This window comes from Choloepus didactylus, chromosome 3 (genome assembly GCF_015220235.1).
Source record: "Choloepus didactylus isolate mChoDid1 chromosome 3, mChoDid1.pri, whole genome shotgun sequence".
Lineage (NCBI taxonomy): Eukaryota > Metazoa > Chordata > Mammalia > Pilosa > Megalonychidae > Choloepus > Choloepus didactylus.
In genome coordinates this window covers 101255890-101274854 of record NC_051309.1, presented here as the reverse complement: position 1 = coordinate 101274854, position 18965 = coordinate 101255890, and the positions used below count along the sequence as shown (strand labels likewise).

At 36.4% G+C, this 18965-nt stretch overlaps 1 protein-coding gene across 2 annotated transcripts in view; it reads right to left on the bottom strand.

Moving 5' to 3' along the window:
- Nucleotides 1-1376: 1376 nt before the first annotated feature.
- The window catches only part of GRID2 (glutamate ionotropic receptor delta type subunit 2), a 1659435-nt gene continuing 1641846 nt past the window's right edge, over nucleotides 1377-18965 (bottom strand). The window contains exons 16-17 of one of the 2 annotated variants that reach the window (XM_037830266.1): nucleotides 13738-13793; nucleotides 7780-7902 (exon numbers count right to left, since the gene is read on the bottom strand). In XM_037830266.1, coding sequence (XP_037686194.1) covers nucleotides 13773-13793 — 21 coding nt within the window. In that variant the 3' untranslated portion in view covers nucleotides 7780-7902; nucleotides 13738-13772. Of the gene's footprint in view, nucleotides 7903-13737; nucleotides 13794-18965 lie in introns of both variants that reach the window. The other variant, XM_037830265.1, reaches the window with a different exon arrangement.

The following is an 18965-nucleotide window of genomic DNA, read 5'->3' as shown; positions in this document are numbered from 1 at the left end:
CCAGACTCTGGGTTCCTACCAACAAATATTAGCTAGGTGCTGCAGCACTTTCGTTGAAAAATTATTTTGCTTCCAAGGCAACAGTACCTCCCATTTGGGCCTTACTGAGATTTGATCTTATGCCTACAAATTTGAGAAAAAGTGGGGGCAATCTTGGTGAGGGCAAATATTAATGTACGAGGCATCTTGCTCAAGAGAGGCCTCTGTGTGGTCTCCGGGTAAGTGTAGTTGATGTTCTTGAATGCTAGAGTGGGCCACATCAGGAGGCCCAGATGGTTCAGCAGAATATGGGGATCTCAAACATATGTATTCATATGTCACCACCTCTTCTCTATCAGGGCCTTAAGTTTAGCATGTAGATTTTCCAGGGTGGTGTATTACACCTCTGCAATTCTATTAGTCTCACAATCATGCCTGGTTTTTAACTGGTACTGTCCTCTGGTTGCAGGAGATGTGTGTATCATAGAGGTCTTTGAATTCTGCATGGAGTCCTAACCTGGTGAGAGGTTGACTTGGGCCCACCAGGTTTTTCCGTTGGTGCGTCTATGGTACTTAATGATAACTCACCATCTCCATGGTGTTTTCTTTTTTTTATGAATATTATTGTGGCCGTATCTCTTAAATGACAGAGACATCACATAAGTTCAGTATATCCTCTTTCTCCTGCTTTCTGTCCCACTTTACCACAGATAAGAGTCTTAGAACTGTGGTCCCACAGTATGCCAGGGGTTATCACAACTCACTTATCACTAACAATGTGTTTTTGTTGTTATCTGGCTAATGAGTGACCTGATTGCAGAAATCTATATGAGGATATACTTCTTAAGATGACTTCCCAGTGTGAATTATTTCAGTTTTGGTGTTCTCCAAAGTAGATCCTTAGATAAGGATTCAGTTTGTTGTTGATGGGTATTGGCTTTTTAATTATTTCTGTTAATGTTAAATTGTACATTTAGGTTTTATATATTTGATAGTATATATGCTATAATTCACAATTAATGTTTTATACCTTCCTTCATATTGAACCTAAAAATAAATTCCAGAAGACTAAAAAGTTAAATTAAAATTGTGAAATTATAAGCCTATCTAGAAGATAACTTAAGTAGGTGTTTAACTGATATTGGGCTAAATAAGGCTAAATAAGGGCGTAAAATCACCAGAAGATTTAATAATTAAATAATGAATTAAATATTTTAAAAATTAATAATCTTTAATAATGAAGTTACACAAACTCTAGTACATAAACATTAAAATAAAGATTTTTCATGTACAAAAACTCATAAAAGTTGAAAGTAAACGACAAACTGGAAAAATATCAGTAACACATTTTATACACAGTGGGTTACCATATGTAATATAATTAGGGAGCCATTAAGTTTGATAAGAAATTGTCTAGTGTCCAATAAAAAACAGACAAAAGATAAGATCAGGTAAATTCATGAGGGAGAAATAAAAATGGTCCATAAAAATGAAAAAAAAATCTAACCAGGAAATGCAAATTAAAACAATAAGAAAGTTTCAGTTAACTATTTCAGATTGAACACACTTAAGATCGAGATTCCCTGCTCAAACATTATTAATATGACAGAAACGACAAAAGAGGCATAAACCCACATAATAAAGAGAATAGTTAAACAGACAATAACAAATGAGCGATGTCAACAAATTTTTACAAAATGGAAACAGATGGACAAGTGATAATTGACTTAGCAGAACTGAGAAAGCCTACATGTTAGTCTGCAGGGAAAACCAAGGAAAAGCAGACCAATATCTGCCACAGTTCCTTGAAGAGGCTCAGCTGCTGGATCTCTGAAGGCTGGGGTGAGGGAAGGGTTAATGGACGACGGAGTGCAACCTAAAATTGCTATTTGGTGTGCATACAAATTGGGCATCTCTGTATTTCTAAGGTTCCTTTATTACCTCTTTCCATTCTAAATTGATTCCTATTCCTTGTAAAATAGTAAATAGTATTTACTATTGATCCCTTCATTTACTCTCAAGGAAGCTTCCAAAATACTTCTTCTGTAAGACTGTTACTGGGACAGTTTTTTGATTGGTTTTAAAGACAATATCCCTGTACACACCATGTACATGATAATGCTGTAATAGAATTTATTATTGGTGTCACTTGAAATTGCATCTCAGAATGGAAGTGGAAGTGAAAATTTTCTAGGTAATGATTCTGATAATCAACTCAATTTAAAAATATAATAATATATGATAACACAGTTCTCCAGGATAATTTGTGAGAAAATTTTCTTCCCCAAATCATTCAATAACTATTCTCTCAATATATATTGATTCACTCAGCATAGATTGATACATTCAATATATATTCACTCAGTATATATTGAGTCACTCAATATATTTAGAACACTATGTATACAACAACACAGTAAGCCAAACAAATTGACTCCTGCTAAAACTTGTAGGTTTTACAATTTTCTTAGGCTAAAGACCCAGATCCTGAGCTTGGTTTATCAGATTCTACATAGACTGGATCCTACCCATCTCTATAACTCACCACCTGCCAATCCTACCTTTGCTTTCAGTGCTCTAACCATTTAGACCTGCTTTCAGTTCTTTCAGCCACATTGGCCCTTCGGTTCTCAGATGAGCTTTACCAAAGGATGACTGATCGCTCCTCTGTCTGTATGCTCCTCCTCTGTTCCCCAAAGCTAGTTAACGTCCATACATTGTTCTTACATTAGCTCAAGCTTTCCTTCTTCCAGCAAGCAAGCCTCCTAAACTAGGTCAGATTTCCTTGTCATACACTCTCATTGTATCTTATTCCTTTCCTTCAGGGAGTTTTTATCTCAGTTGGTAATTACACGTTCATTGGTGTGATTATTTGTAATGTCTGTCTCAGACTCTGTAAAGAACAGGGATTGTGTCTGATTTTTTTTTTTTTTTTTGCTATATTATGCCTGTTTTTTAATGCAGTGCCTGAAAATCAATTGGCACTCGATAAATAAAAATTCCAAGAAATAATTTCTTCAAGGATTTTAACCTAGTTTTAGCAGTTCCTTCAAAGAACAGTTTAGTTGCTGCCAAATTTTGATCTAGAAAATAAAACTCTCTGTGCTGATTTGCAGTTTATAGAAATTTAGTTGTGTTTGTGGGGAGTAGATGATTAGAAATTTGGGATTATATTTCCACTATGGGCCACTGTATACAGAAATAACACCATTACATCATCCAGGAGTAATATATATATACATCAAGTTGGGAATAAGTTTTATTAAACAAAGAGTTGCTGCTTATTTGGTTTAAATATTCTAGAATACTGATGGCAATTGTCAGTTAGGGTACACCTGGTTCAGATAGTAGCAGGCACTTTGTTATCTTTGAAGAGTTCTTTAATGCTGGACTTTTAAAAGACAATGAAAGGATTCAATACAGAAGAAGTGAATTTACACAAATAATCAAGAACCAATTGCAATTTACTAAGCAGTCAATTTAAGAGTAACCATATATACAGCATTTGGGAGGGACACAAAATGATACCCTCTGTTAGTAATCCAGTTCCTTATGCTAGGGATATTGTGGCTCTGTCTCCTTCCTGGTGGTATTCAGATTATCTTCTTCTTTCTTAAGCCAAAGGCTGTAATCCACTGACTTCCTTTAATGCCCACACGGATTTATGCCTTACCAGGTTGGTTAGAACAATTGCTTGAAAAAAAAATCAGTCCTCGTTGCCAATTGTAGAGAGTACTTAGTCTGTTTGAAAGTGTGCAGAGTTCAGACTTTAATTACAGAAACTATCCAACTCTCCCCACTATTGTGTCTCCTGGCCTGTTTCCATCCACTGCTGGAGCTTCTAATGTGAGTTCTCTGAAAAGCCTGGCACTCCCGCCAGCTATGGGGAGTGGCTGGTCTCTGTGTTCTGCTACCTCTCTCTGCAAAATGCTGCCTGCTTTATTCTTGGCTATCCTTTGTACCTGTCTCTCACTCAGCAGTCTCCACATCCTGATACGGCAGTGGGAGAGTTGATCGTCTCTGACTTTCTGAAGAGAGGTACAATTTGCAGATAGACATTAAACTGGAATGCTTGCTGTGTGTCACTATCAAACATTCCCCTGGCTGCCCTTGCCTGGTACTATAATCATTTCACACCCACGTCCACGTTGTCTATGTTAGAACATTTCCGCCCTCTCACATAGCCTTGGGAATGCAAACACAGACAAACAATTAATTAGGATAGTTCATTTGACTATTCATTTTCAATCATCAAAGAAGGAATTGGAATTCAACCAAGAAATTTCTTCCTTAACAAATTTTTATTGATAAAATAATTTATCGAAGACTTATGGGAAAATTAAGAACCTCTGAAAAAGAAAATGGTATCAACTAAAATAGTAATAGGTATGTCTGTGTGTAAAGCAGGGTTTTCTGCTTTGGACTGACTATCTAAGCAACATAGTGACACTGAGGATTTTACTTCTGAAAAAGAAACTAGTGTGTAATATTACAACTCACAAGAAAGGCTATTGTAAGACAAGCCTGGTGTGACTATAGGTGACTTCAACTCCTGCCCAGACTCATTCACCCCGATACCTGTTCCAACAACTTAATTGGCTTCCCAGCTTGGATCTGTCTATTCTTCTTTCTCGTCTGTCATGACCTGGTGATCATCTTGTTTCATATGCTGGTCTGTCACTTTGGGAACAGCTTTTCTTCCTGGCTTGGATCTGCTCTTTGCTGGGTCCTTTGGCTCAGTGCCTTTGACCTTGGGTGGCTGGTACTCTGAGACTCTCTGGCTCCCTTCCCATAGCAAGTGGTGATCATAAGCCATAAAATAAAATAGTATTTTATATTTTTTCTGATTTTTTAAAGTATTAAGATGAAATTTTAATATTGTAGCCTTAAGAAAAGATTTGGAAATTTCTCAGTTAACTGAACTGGCACATTAGGTCAACCTTCTCACATGTAGTGAGGATGAGGAAGAGATTGTAAATTATTTTCCATTCCATTAAAAAGTATTTTGGAAACTGATATAAAGATTGAATAAAAACTTCTCCTACAATCCTCTCTCCTTGTTCCAGGAACGTGAGGAATGGATTATAATTGAATTTTCTCTTTTAGAATTAAGAACTTATACCACAGAGTCTGGGGTGCCAATCTTATCAAATATTTTTGGTATAATTATCACTGTTCACTCAGGAGAACTTTCAGAGAAACTTTATACTATTCCTGGAAGTACATGCTACTATGTTCTTGGTTTTGGAGGAGCTGCTGCATTCTAGATAGAGAGACTTCTCTTTGCTTAAAGGATTGCTGCCTATCAGTGGCTCTGTAGGTGCTCTATTTAAACTTCTATCCAGGTCAGGGTCCCAAACTGAGAGGGGTCAGGATTGCTCTCTGAGACCAAACCTATCCAGAGTCCATACTGAAATAAGAAGTGGAAGACCAAGCTAGGGCTTGGCCACGTGGCTAGGAAAGGAAACATGGCTAGGATTCCTCATTGTTGCATGTGTGTGCACACGTGTGTGTAAGGGGAACATGTGAGACTTGTAGGCAAGGAACACATCATATCAGGTCTGTGGGACAGAGAGGGAGTAAACAAGTCAGAATCAGAGGTAAGAGTCAGGTTGGCCTGAGGGTTAAACTGTTAAAAGAAGTTTCACAAAATCCTGGCTTTAAATGAGTATCTAGGGGATTCCCTTACCATCACTACTATAATAGGTCAGCCAGGTAGGGATGGCTTGTGGTTTTGTTTAATTGGGTCAGTGTCCTCTTTAACTAGGTCTTCTGGTTCTATATTAGGAGGTGTCCTCTCTATTGGAGTGGCTGCACTTCTGAGTGGCTGGTCCCTGCACCTCTGCCGTCTGATTAGTTCTCTGGGGCCCAGAACTGTTCATTGCAATGAGGCTTGGGCACATTCCTTCCCAGATGCCCTTAAGAGGGATAGCTGGTGTCCAGATCTGTGATCTGTTAATGGTAGAACATCCATGGGGCAGTTTGGTCCTCTGGATTATATCCTTGATATTCTGTGAAACATCAAAACTCCCAGACTGAAACCAGATATCCAGATGGGCAAAAACTTCATCTCCTTTGTACCATTTACTTGAAGAGGGAGATGAGAGTACATCTTTCTGGTAAATTACAGGATTGTATTCAGTAGGGAGGAGGAAGAACCTATGGAAAATAGGGTAACCAAAAATAAGAAAATTTACAAAGTGCTTTCACACACATTTTCACTTGATTCTCACAACAACCCTGTGAGGTAGGTACAGTATGTATTGATTTTATTTTTATTTTGTAAAGAGAGACACCAACGACTCAAGAGATTAAGTGATTTGCCCACAATCTTAAGTATCAGAACTCAAACTTGAAGCCATGACTTCCAACTTCACACAACGTGGTTTTACCTATGGGCAGCTACAACCTGATGGTTACCAGTTTGATGACATAATGGGGAAGGTGCTCAGTAAGTGAACATCTAACTTGTTTAGAAGTCAAATGGCTTAGAAATAATATATTAGTAACTGGAATCCACCAGATAACGACTTGCAGAAGTTCCCCTGGGGAATGCTGCTTGTTGGCTTGGATCTTGTGGGTTGCTTTGGCATATTAGAAGACCATCTGCATGTCAGCTTGGGTATCTAGGAGTCCCCTACAGTGGTCAAGGAACAAGGATGAGGGAACTCTCATGGTAATCAATACACTGCTCTAACATTAAAGCAATGTTCAATTGTCTGACTTCCGAAAGGTATGTAGACTTCTTAGGGGCAAGGACTGTGGCTTATTCATCACTGTATTCCCAGAATTTAATACAGTGCTTGTCACATAGTAGGTACATAGTAGGTACTCAACAAAAATGTGTTAAATTCATGAGAGGTTAGGATGTTTCATGTAATGCCTTTATATTTTACTTGGAAGAGAAGGATTTGCATGGAAGATGTTTACAGATGAATATGGAAGTGGGTATAGGGATAACCCAGTTATGTTGGTGGCAGGTAGTGTACACAGGCCCTGCAATTATAGGGTATAATGTCGTGATTCAAGTTATCTTTGTCTATAATGACAGATCTACTAAGTGTGGATTCAAACTGGAGGCTCTACATTAGCCAGGAATCCATGCAGAATGTCAGTATTTAATGGCTACTGGGGGTGAGGGCAAAGTCTGTTGGAGTGGAGGAAAGTGGACCGTTTTGGCAAATATGAAGGTAACATTGTTTTACTAATATCAAGAGAGCTTTGAGATAAAAATCTTCAAAGACGGTTAATCACAATCGCCAGTGATTCAATAAGGAGCAGAAGAAGTCTCTTTTTTTCTCTGGTACTGTCTGCCAAGGCACATTCTCCCTGGTCCTCCATATCTCCTGGACCCTTCACCAAGTGCCAAGACCCAGGGTTGAGTCTGTGGTCAATTTGAACAGGTGGAAACTGGAGGACAAAGCTGTTGCTCTACGGACATAAACCTCAGTGTGAGTGCTCCTGACGAGGGCACATAGACAGGAAATCCACCACAGAGCAGGATCCCTCCAAGGCCAATGGACTGGCTCAGGCAGGACCCATGATCAGAGCTGAATGCAGCACTCCTGTTGTTGCTCTTCTATGAGTGGATTGCAGTGACGTTTTCTGGGTATCACAACCTGGTGAATTCAGCTTCATTGAACTGAATAAGAGTTTTAAATTTTGGAGCGAGTACATCAGCTCACCAGTTTTGGGTACTCAGGATCTACTGGGTCCTGAAATCAATAGGTGGGAAAGTTGTCAGCAGCTCTGTGCTGACAGAGGCTAGGGGTCATCCAGAGGTCCTCCTAGTTGTGATGGTTGGTGCAGGCCATGACTAGATGCCTGGCTTCTCCATGTATTATTGCCAAGTTTCAAACATGGCCTTAAAGACCAAACATTCCTTCTTTCAGATGTTGTAGTTTCATTCTGCAGGGATGAAGCCTGTGGGAAAATAAAGCATAAGGTCACATCAATGGTGACTTCAGACAAGGTTTGGCTTTCCATGCCCTATCACTACTTATAAGATATTAGCTCCACCTTGAAGTCCACTGTAAACAAAGTGCAGGATGATCACAGCTGATGCAGACCTCTGATTTAGGACTTCATAAGTTTTCGGACCGAGGTAGCCATCAGAAAGCAGAGCACATTAGCTCCTGGTTTGCTAGTACCTGTTCAGGAAGGGCCTTGGAATTCAACCAAGTATGGGGTAGGAAACATTGGTAGTTTAGAGTGGATGAGGCTTTGGATACTTCCATCAGAAAAAAAGTCAGCATCATCCTCACATGGTGAATGAAGAGAGTGTTCTATCAAAGTTGTTCTTGATATATGGTCGCATACAAAATCTGGAGCCTGTTTCCTTAGATTGTGAATCTCAGCTCTTGACTTTTAATTATTGGTTCCAGCCATGCATAAGCTTTAAAAGACTTATAATTAATGATAAAGACATAAATATTACTATAGTTGCAATCACTAATTAAATTTGATATTGTTAAATTCAGCTTAATCTACCCATTTAAATATATACTCTTAAATAAGGAACTTCTTTCTTGAAATCTAAGGGCTAGGCCTCATAATTCAGCTGTTAAATTATAAAAATTTACATCAGCAGTAGGAACCTTGAATCTAGGCAAAAATCCTGAATCTTTAACTGTGGTCAGCTTACCAGCCTCAGAAGGGGCGGTGTGATCTTTACCTCTGTGTCTTTTTTAGGAGAACTTGTGCCCAGGTTTTATGTTTATCAAAATCTTTGCTAATGTTATTTAACTTAGAGAACACTAAGTGTTTCTAATCGTGTTAGTGGAGTGATAGCACTTACCAGTTAATTGAATTAAATAATCAGTTATTTCACAAATGGTTTGACCAAGTTTTCCTTTCACTGACTAAAAATGGAAATAGCTTTAAAGACCTTAGAGAACATCAGAATTTACCAAAGTGAACATTAACTCCAAGAAATGGGTTTTGGCATCAGTTGGATTTGGGAAACACTGTATAATGTGTCCTTCTCTTGAAGACTTACATTGTACAATGTTTAGTCTCTCAGAAGACCTGTAGTAAATAAACTTATTTAACTATGCTTAACTCAGTAAGGCTCCAACATATCCACATGGAGTCAAGTTCTGGAGTTATATTTATTAGCATTCTGTAGAACTGGTGCTACATAGAACAATTTAGGGAATTCCGGACAAGCAAGTAATGTGGGAAAAAAACTCAATTAAAAATTTATACATTTTCTCCACTGAAAGTAAATAAATTATTGAAACTAGTTATTTATTACTACCTTTGTCTGAGAATTAAGCTAGGTGCTTTGGAAAATGGAAATGCATTTGTATAAGACATGAATTCTACCCTTAAGGTTCATAAGGTGGTTAAGAAGATAAGTCTATCACACATAAAACAATATTAAAATACCAAAAATTCTGTATAACTAAGTCCTAAGTGAAATAATGCACATTTAAGTAGTTGCTGTAGTCCCAGAGAGGGGAATCAAGTATTGGAATAATGACAGAAAAAAATCACAGGGAGATGGAGCTGGTTTTGTGAGGATGGCTAGGATTTTGATAGGTTGAGGGCACTATTAATAAAAGGAAAGAATACATACAAACTTGTGTTACCCTAAGGCTCCTAAGGGCAAGAAGTAGTGTGGAAAACAATACTTTTATTATATTTTAATCAGTTAATTCTAATATATTTTCAGGACTTCCCACTTGAAGGACAGAACGTTACAGCAGTATCGTTCTTTTTCATTTGTACTATACTTCTATTAGAGTTCTTCTTACCAGGAGTATGATAACGAGTTTTTTTTGTCTACTGTCTGTGGCAGTTCCCTTGAAGGCAGGGACAGTGCTTCATTTATTTTTACAGTGGTGGAAATTAGTATCAATTCATCCCTGGCATCTGGTCACATGGGGGATCCTCAATAAATATTTGTTGACTATGAGGAAATCAATGAAAAAAATAATATGGCTGGCAACTGTCTAGATCAGCATGGAATTTGTGTCAGGGAATAATGGATAGGTTGAGTAGAATTTGAATGTGCAGGATCTTGAATACCAGAAAGAAGAATAGGAAAGAGGGAACCAGTAAAAAAAATTTTAACAACAGTGGCCGGAATTACTGAAAGTGTTATTTATAAAAAACTGGCAGTGATATATAGTTTGAAAATGGAGTAAAAATGAATCAGTGAATCAATTGAAACTGTTAAAGACTCTTGTTGCTAGAAGATAAGGGTCTAAAATCAAATTAGGAGCACTAAAAATGTGAGGGAAAAAACACAAATGTAAAGTGGTTGAGTCTCTATAACTGGCTGATATGAAAGATCCACAAGGAAAATGAATCAAAGATTTTTAAGTTTAATAATAATAGCTAAAATTTATTGAATGATTATTATAGATTGCACTGGGCACTTGGGTTTAGTCTCTAATTCAATCTCATCTCTTTTCCACAACAGTTCAATTAAATGAGAATCATAATCGCCATTTCACTGACAGGGCAATAGACTAAGGAGGTGTAGGAATTTGCACCAAGTCACACTGCTAGTAAATGGCAGGGTCAGGATTGGAACTAGGTCTGTTCAACTTCAGAGCCTATTTTCTTCACCCTCGGTCAAACCTGGAGATGGTATGAATGTCCCTTCTTTTGGCAGATGGAAACATTGGATAAAGGGATTGGTTTTGGATATGTAGATTTTGAGTTGATCATGAAATATGTCATTGGAAAAGACCAGCAGCACATCTCCAACAGCTTGGGGCTTGACTTAATAAATAATTAGCTTTACAGATGGTTTCCTGCTTAAAACACAGTTGCATCAGTCCCATGGAGTAGTACGTCCCTCTGTGGGGGTATTCCCAATTCCACTGCCTGGAGTTGTTACCTAAAGGCAAGTTGCTGCCTGCTGAGAGCACCAGGATATCCAGGAGGTCAGGGTAGATGAGATTGGCCTTAGGGATTATAAGGCCTACAGTTAAAGTGAATTATCAGACCCTCAGGATTCTGAGTGGCTACAAAGTTGTGATATTCTTTTCCCTTTCTCTCTGACCAAATCATTGTGCATAGAAGCTGTATAGCCTGGAAACCTCACCTACAACCTCCGGGAATTGGATGCAGCATGGTAGCATTTGTAGTTTTATGTTGTTTTTGTTTTAAATCTTTAAAACTTAGTCTGCTTTTTTCATTGCTGCATTTACACTTTGGAATATTTTAAATGCTATTCCGAAACAAGGTATGTAAGAAAGAAAGCAACCACATCAAAATCATATGGTAAATTTGTGTGGCATATTTGTAAAAAGGGCTGATTTTGAAGGCAGGAAAACCTGGACCAGGACTAATAACATTCAAAACTGTGACCCACATTGAATTTTTCTTTATTGCTTCTATTTCTTTCTACTTTTCTCTCTCTTTCTCTCTAAAGAAGGGCTTTAGGGATAATTCACTGTAAAAATGATAGTGAAATCATGTGATTTTATTTTGATATTACTGGTGTTCCACAGTATACAGAGTTGAGAGTAAACATTCCAAAACTCTAAATGGTTTGAAATTTTTAATTATCTTATTGGCTTAAGAAAATGGAAGAAAACCAAAAGAGAGGAAAAGCCAGTAAATGAGTTTAAAATTTCACTGTAGTTACTTAAGGCAGCAAAATTCCACTGCATATAAACAGGGAAAAGGGGGTCTACCTCTTCATTACAGACTGCTGGCTGACTGATACCTTTTGTCTGTTCAAGCAGGACTGTGAGAGCAGGGCTTTGCACAGTCCACTGAGAAAGACTTTTTACTTAAGTGTTTCCAAAAAAATTTAGTTTTTATATTGAATGCTGATTAACAAAAGCAAGCCATGAGAATTATTATATTTTATTTTAGATTGGTACCAGTAGTTTAGATAGATAAAAATAATGCCAACATAGTAAAGCAGAAATTAGAAAATCTCAGGGAAGCAAAAATAAAATAACTTTCATAATTTTAGTAGGTGTATACTACTGTTAAATTCATCTATTATGCAATCAATATCCTATGAAGTAGAAACAATCTTGAACCTACCAGTTTATCATTTTGATAACAAAAACTTGTACTGAAATTCTAAATGGGGCCCTTATTGTAATGTTTTCTAAATCTTTCTAATAAGAAAAGTCTATGTGATAGGAGTTTTTTTTAAAACAAAAACTTCATCTCTTCCCATTCACTGTTAAATTACTTACCTCCAAACCACCAAAATTTAAAGGCCATTCCATTGCAGGGCTATTGTGAGGTGAGGTCTGACATTATACTTTCTGTACTCCAGAAAACTTTATGCAGGCATTCAAGACCATGTTCCCCATGAGATAGTAAAATTTATCAAAAGGGATTTGTCAATTGAAATATACTTTTCAAGCACATACAGAGTCAGAATTGGGGGTATTAATTTCAAAGATGCAATTAGCATGGACTTGGGAAACACCTCCCTTATTCTTTCAGTTATTTGGATCATTTACATTTTAATTATTTTATTATTATTTATCATACAGAATCTATCTTCGTGCAGGGATTTTGGCCATGAGTTTGGATCCCAAAATGTTAAACATGTACAAAACACTGCAAGGAGAAATTTAAAGTTTCACATACTTTATGATAATGACTACAGAAGGTACACTATAAATACTGTAGTAAAGATGTTAAAGCATTGCACAATTATAATATTTTGATATAAACAGTATGAATTAATTAAATGAAGACCAGACTAAATTTATTTACTTGGACCTTGGTAATTTGCATTTTTAAATATTTTATTTTCTTTTTAATTTTTGTGAGGTAACAGTGACACCTCAAGAAATGGTTCTTTTTTATGTATAATACACATCACACACATACACACACACACACACACTAACGCACTCACACACAGAGTCAAAGTCAAGGCAGTGGGTGGTTTATGTCAGGGCTGGTTTTGATGCCCCTCTCCCAGAATAAGATAAATGTAAGTGATGAAGAGCTCCTGGGGTTGGTTGAACTCATTTTGTATTCAACACTGCCTGGCCCCTTTCTCATCTCTTTCTCCTTCTCTTTGTATGTTCAAGCCTACTTGAGTTTCTTTTTTCCTTTGTAGAACTTGGTTCTTTTGATGTGTTTCAGGGCACGCCCTGCGGCAAAGAGAACTTCCCAGGAATCGGAAACATAAGCACACAGGTCTGAAGCAGTTACTGTACAATAGCAAGAAAGCTTCAGGTCTAGAAGCAGAATTTTCTCTCTCAAAAAACATCAAAACACCTTGGGAGGTGGACGGGGCACACATGCACTGTATTCTACATACATAATTTTAAAGTGTGATGTACTGTAAATTTTATGAGAAGTAGGCATTTGGTGAGATTTTTTAACTGGGTTGAGCCTATGATAGTAATCTAAACTATGCACTTATATATTCATTAGCCTAACCAAATTCCACAGACAATTGCAAATTAAATTTTTCCTGTTTTGTTGCTGTCATGGCAACAACATATCTGAGATTTTCAATGGCACTTTCTCCTAAGTTATCCTATTTTTCATCCTTACTTCCTATAAAAAATTTAAGGAAGTGCAGTGCTTTAACTCTCTCTTTAATTGTTTATAAATGATTAACATTGAAGAAATGTTGCTACTAAGTATTGTCAAACTACTGTTAGAAGACACTAATATTAATATTAATTGAAAGCTTAGATAGAAAGAAGAGTTAATTATTTTATACCCAATATCAGTATTTCTATTTTCATAAATTAAAAATATTTAATTAAACAGTGTTATGTTTTATTTTAAATATCTCTGTTTACTCACATATTATACTTTATGACAAATCTTTCAGTACTATGTCACTGAATTAGAACTTGGAACTGAAAAAAAAAACAAAACCCAGAACAAGTAAAAACATAGCATAGTTTAAGTTTATACATATGCAAACTCATTCAAATTAAAAAAGCTCAAATTAAAACTAAATTTTAAATAGAAGTTCAATTCTATTTTTCCCCAGATCTCTAAAAGAAATCTTATTTTTAAAACCAAGGCAGTTAGAAAAGCAAACTCAGGTAGAAATTTGGTAATTATCCAATTTGTTTGGCCAATTTAGAAAATCAGTATATATAAATTAGGTGTATTCTTTATTTTGTATAAATAATTGAGCTCACACCCATGCATGTATATTCCTAAGTTTATTGAAAAATAATATGTTACTAGCTGAATAATAGATCTGGGGAAAAGAATAGAAATTTGACAAGCAATTTAATATTTTCTATTAAATTTGATTCAGTTTGGTAAATGTATTGAATTACACATTTGTGCTAATGACATTATCTATTGACTCTGAAAAATAACTAGTGGTATCACTGAATTCATTCAGCATTTTCCAAGATATTTATTCTAAGACAACCAAGCAACCAGCTAATTGCCACAATTCCTTGTAACTTTGGTCTGTTCAACTATAGTTTAAAAGAAAGAGAGGAATTGATTTCTGAAGTTCAAATAGTTACAAAATATATATTTTAACAATAATATGGGACTGTTAATTTTAACAAACTTGGAATTTTAGTGGTCTTTTATAACTATGGTGTCTTTTGAGTTCCTTCATACATACCCAACTTACTGTCTATGAATACTTGTGCAAATATCTGTAAATACATAAGGAAAATTTCTCTGCCAATAGTGAAGCTTGGGAATGCACAATGAACATTTCAGTGTTATCTGGAAAGTTTAATGGGGTCTGTGTTCTTTAAACAAAAACCAAATATTTACTACAATTCAAATAAATATGTATAGAAGAGTATAAAAGAAGTGTTTTCGTCTTTCTGATGCAACACAAACTAATTCTGGGTTTTTTCCTTAATGTTACATAACATTTCTAGAAATTGGTTGTTTCCAAATTGTTTAAACCTAAATTTGATAAGATACACAAGTGCATATCAGACTTTCCAGCTTTATGGCAAGTGGCTGCATGTAAAGGGTCATATAATCCTCCCATTCTTGTTTATAAATGTCAGTGAAAACCAAAAATTTTGAAGGAGACATGTATAGGGTTTCCCAGTTTACACAGGATTCCTGCTATCACATTGCATCACACTGATTGTAATATTATATATTTTAATTGCACTAGAAAACTTGTCTTGCTATGGTTACAGTTGCTTTCTGCCTCTTTCTTCTTTTCTGCAGAGGTGTCATCTTTGACCTGTGAAATCACATAGAAATTTGGCATGTCAGGTGTCAGACTCTAAAACATACTTTACATATTAACCTAAACCCAGGAGACAGAAGTGTTTTTATTGTTTAAAAAGATGTAAAAGTTAAGAGAAATTTGGCCTTTTGAAATGGATTGACAAGCTCTAGACTTAGCAATGTTTCCATTTATTTGAGTAAAATAAGTTTCTATTAGTGTCTCACTGAAAATTATTAGTCGTGATTACAGCAACCACTTAGGAAAACAAATGAATTTAGTCAAATATTTTTCTTTTTAAGCAGAAACAAAGCATAGCCATTGGGTTAGAAACTAGTTGACTGAATTCAATTGGATTTTAAATTAAACTTTTAATTAATGAGTCAAAGAATAGACTTGAGATACCACTTCAACTTAAAGCTGATTGGTTGCCTCTATTGATGAAATTTTCCAGATAGCCACATGGTCTCTATTTCACTGAAAGGAATTGTGAGATGATGCACTTATTCAAAATTTTAGTTATCAGTTTCCAACATTTTATTTTTATTTATTTTAAAAAGAAATAATTGTTTGGGTGACTTTAATTTTTCTTGTCTTTTGTTTCTATTCTCCCCGCAATATGTATACATGGATGTAATGTATTTGTAGAAGCACAATGGACTGGTGTTCGGTACAGTTCTGCCTGGAGCTCGTGACTCATTTTGCAGGGATGCTAAGGATCATCTATTCCAAACTCATTTTACTAAGGAGGCAGCCTTGGAGAGGTTACTAACTTTCACCATTGAAGTCCAGAAACATAGTAGGTCCACAATAAAGTTATGTTGACTGGAGGAATTGATGTCAAGTCACATAAGACAATACAAGTACCAGGATACTTAACACATGGTGTTACAATAACTTATTTATAATAATCAACTTTCATAAAGACTCTTTCATTGCCACAGCAACACTATAAGGCAGAAACCATTAACAGAAGCTATAAACTGTAGAAACTTTCAACAGATGAGATAACTGAGGTTGAGAATCTTTCAAAGGTTTGCCCAACTAAGTAGCAGAAAAACTGAGATTTAAACTGTTTTCTGATTTCAAAGCCTCTGTGCATAACCACTGTGCAATATTGCCTATAACCTGCTGTTCTCTCTCTTGCCTTTCATCACTCTCAGGATGTTAAAGGCAGAACATGGTCTTAGTTATCTTTGGAAGCCCAGTATGGTGCCTGGATAATTAAAAAGTGCTTAATAAATGGTCACCACATAAATACACTCAGAACTCCAGTTTTCTAGTCCAGCTCTTTTCCTGCTACACCACACTGCATTCCAAGGATAACAAGCAGCATCTGAGAAAGTGGAAGCAAAACTGAACTGTCTAAGGTATAGAAATGCTTCAAACCATTTAAATTAGCAAAGCTTTCTCTACATTAGCAATAACTTTGTATGAGTAATTCTTGGGTGTGAGTTGATGAGGGCAGAATTTGTTAGCAGTCTCCTGATGCACCTGGTATATAAATACTCAGTATTATGTGCACAATGCCTGGTCTGCAGACTCACACGTGGATTTAAACCTGACCCAGGAGAATTCAACTGCAGTCATCATTGACGTTCTCCTTCACCTCCTCCAACCAAACTTTGTCCTGGGGTCTTCAAAACTGTCACACTATCCTGGAGCCTGCTCTGGTTATGGGTCTGCAGTGGTTTTCTATTGAGATGCTCACTGTGCCAGGCTGAGGGGAAGGTCCCTTTCAAGTCCAATGGCTTTGTTGCTTCTAATCATGTTTTGGAGTAGGGGTCTTTGGAGAAACTGGGGTCCCAGTGGCTACCGCACAATAGAGCCTTTCCCCATGTCCTGTGACCTCTCCAGAGTCCCCTTTCACTGACAGCTCCTTCTCCCCAACCCACCAGCCTATTTTTTTTTTAAAAATTAATTCTGAGGGAAACCTTTTTTCCTTCCCTTTTCCTTCTTCATTCTCTGACAGTAGCTCTCTGGCAGCCCTGACTCTTTAGGTTGCCCAGTATCATTTCTCTTTAACTAAATTTTTGCCAAAGATAGGAGAAACACCTGACAGCTCTGCTTTTTGCTCTGCAAAATCCCCCAGGCAAAGAAATGTGAAGGGCATGCATGGCTCTGCACTTGGAATAGGGAAGAAGAGAAAATGCAGAAAGCAGGATATAAATTGATATTTCAAAATGTTTCTACCACAAATGCTTTTTGAATAAATGACTGAGTGGTTTCAACATAAGATACCATAACAAAATTATTATTATTAGTGGTTTCTAGGGTGTTCTCTTCATCTATCTAAGGGCAAACCCCCTAGGTATTTCCCTGCCCATAGTTATTGAGAAACCTTTCTCTGCAGAGCCCCCGGAAAAGGCAGTCACTGTTATGTGCTCAAGCATATCACAAGTTCTTTCTCCTGCAGGAACTATAATTAGAGCTCCTAGAAAAAGAAGTTTTATTTAAACATATGGGTTTGAAACAGGAATTTTCTTATTATAAAACCTCAAAAAATTTAGCTCCTACTTTGACATACGAATGGAATTATATCAGTATTATAATGCATTGAATTTGAGTAGCAAATCAACAGCTTTTTGAAGTGCTTTCCAGTGTCTTGTACATTCTGTGCCCTATAAAGATCAAATATCATCCCAGAAAGGACTTTTCTGACCATTCTATCTGCACACGTTCCTCCTTTCCCTATGCCCTAATTTATTTCCTTTTCAGTAGTTTTAGGATCTATAATTAACTTGTGTGTAGGCAGAATTCTAAGATGGTCCTTAAGATTCCTCTCCTCTGGTGCACACATTCATATATTCCTTTCCCATTGAGTGTAGGTTGGATGTGTGAATGGGATTGGTGATCACTCCCGTGATTAGTTACTGTTCAGTTGACTTTGAGTTAAACAAAAGACAAATGATCTGGATGGGACTGACCTAATGAGGTGAGTCCTTAAAAGGGCCTGGGTCCTTCGGCAAGCCAGAGAGATTCAAAACTTAGGGGCCTTATGGAGATGACTAAGTGGAAAGGAAATGTGGCAAGCCTCTAAGAGCTGTGAGTGGTCAAGCTGGCAAAAGAATGAACCTCAGTCCTACAACCGCAATCATGTGGGTGAAGAGAACCCTGGAGTCCAAAATAGGAATGCAGTCCAATTAACACCTTGATTTCAGTTTTGTAAGACCCTGTGCAGAGAACAAACTTGGGTCCCTCCACACTCTCCCCCAACTCTTCCTCCTACCAGCTGTATCACATTATTGTATCGTACTAAGCTTCTAAAGTCAAAATAATCTACATGCTGTTTTCACAAGAACTACATGCTGTTAATATACTTGCACATAAGACTTTTAACTGACCACCTCATACACATGTTCTTGTTTAAATCAAATTATTTTTGTATCTGAGAGTTAATATTTACATAAGAAGAAACTTATACTCATTCACATGGTTATGAGAGGTAGTAAAAATAAAAATATTTATATTAAATAATACAATAATTTTAATTAAAAAAACATGCCAAATACTAAATTTTAAATGATACATTATTATGGATTTATCAATACTTATTTAGATAAAATATCATACATTCATTTGGGTGACAAAAATGGTTATTTGGAAAACTTTCATATAAAAAGTCTGTTTTCAACTGTCATAGAAAGGCAGGATATCAAAGGAAGACAACTGTGAAGAAATAAGGAAATTGTGATATGACTCTGAAAATGAAAACAGTATTAAATTTAAGCTGTAGGAGCATATCCTGTAGCATACCGTATACTGTTAACCCTCACTTTACTTCTCTCTCTGTATCTTGTATGTAATGGAAATCTTTCTTTAAAGTGGAAATTAACTTAATTGTATATGGTACATTTTGATA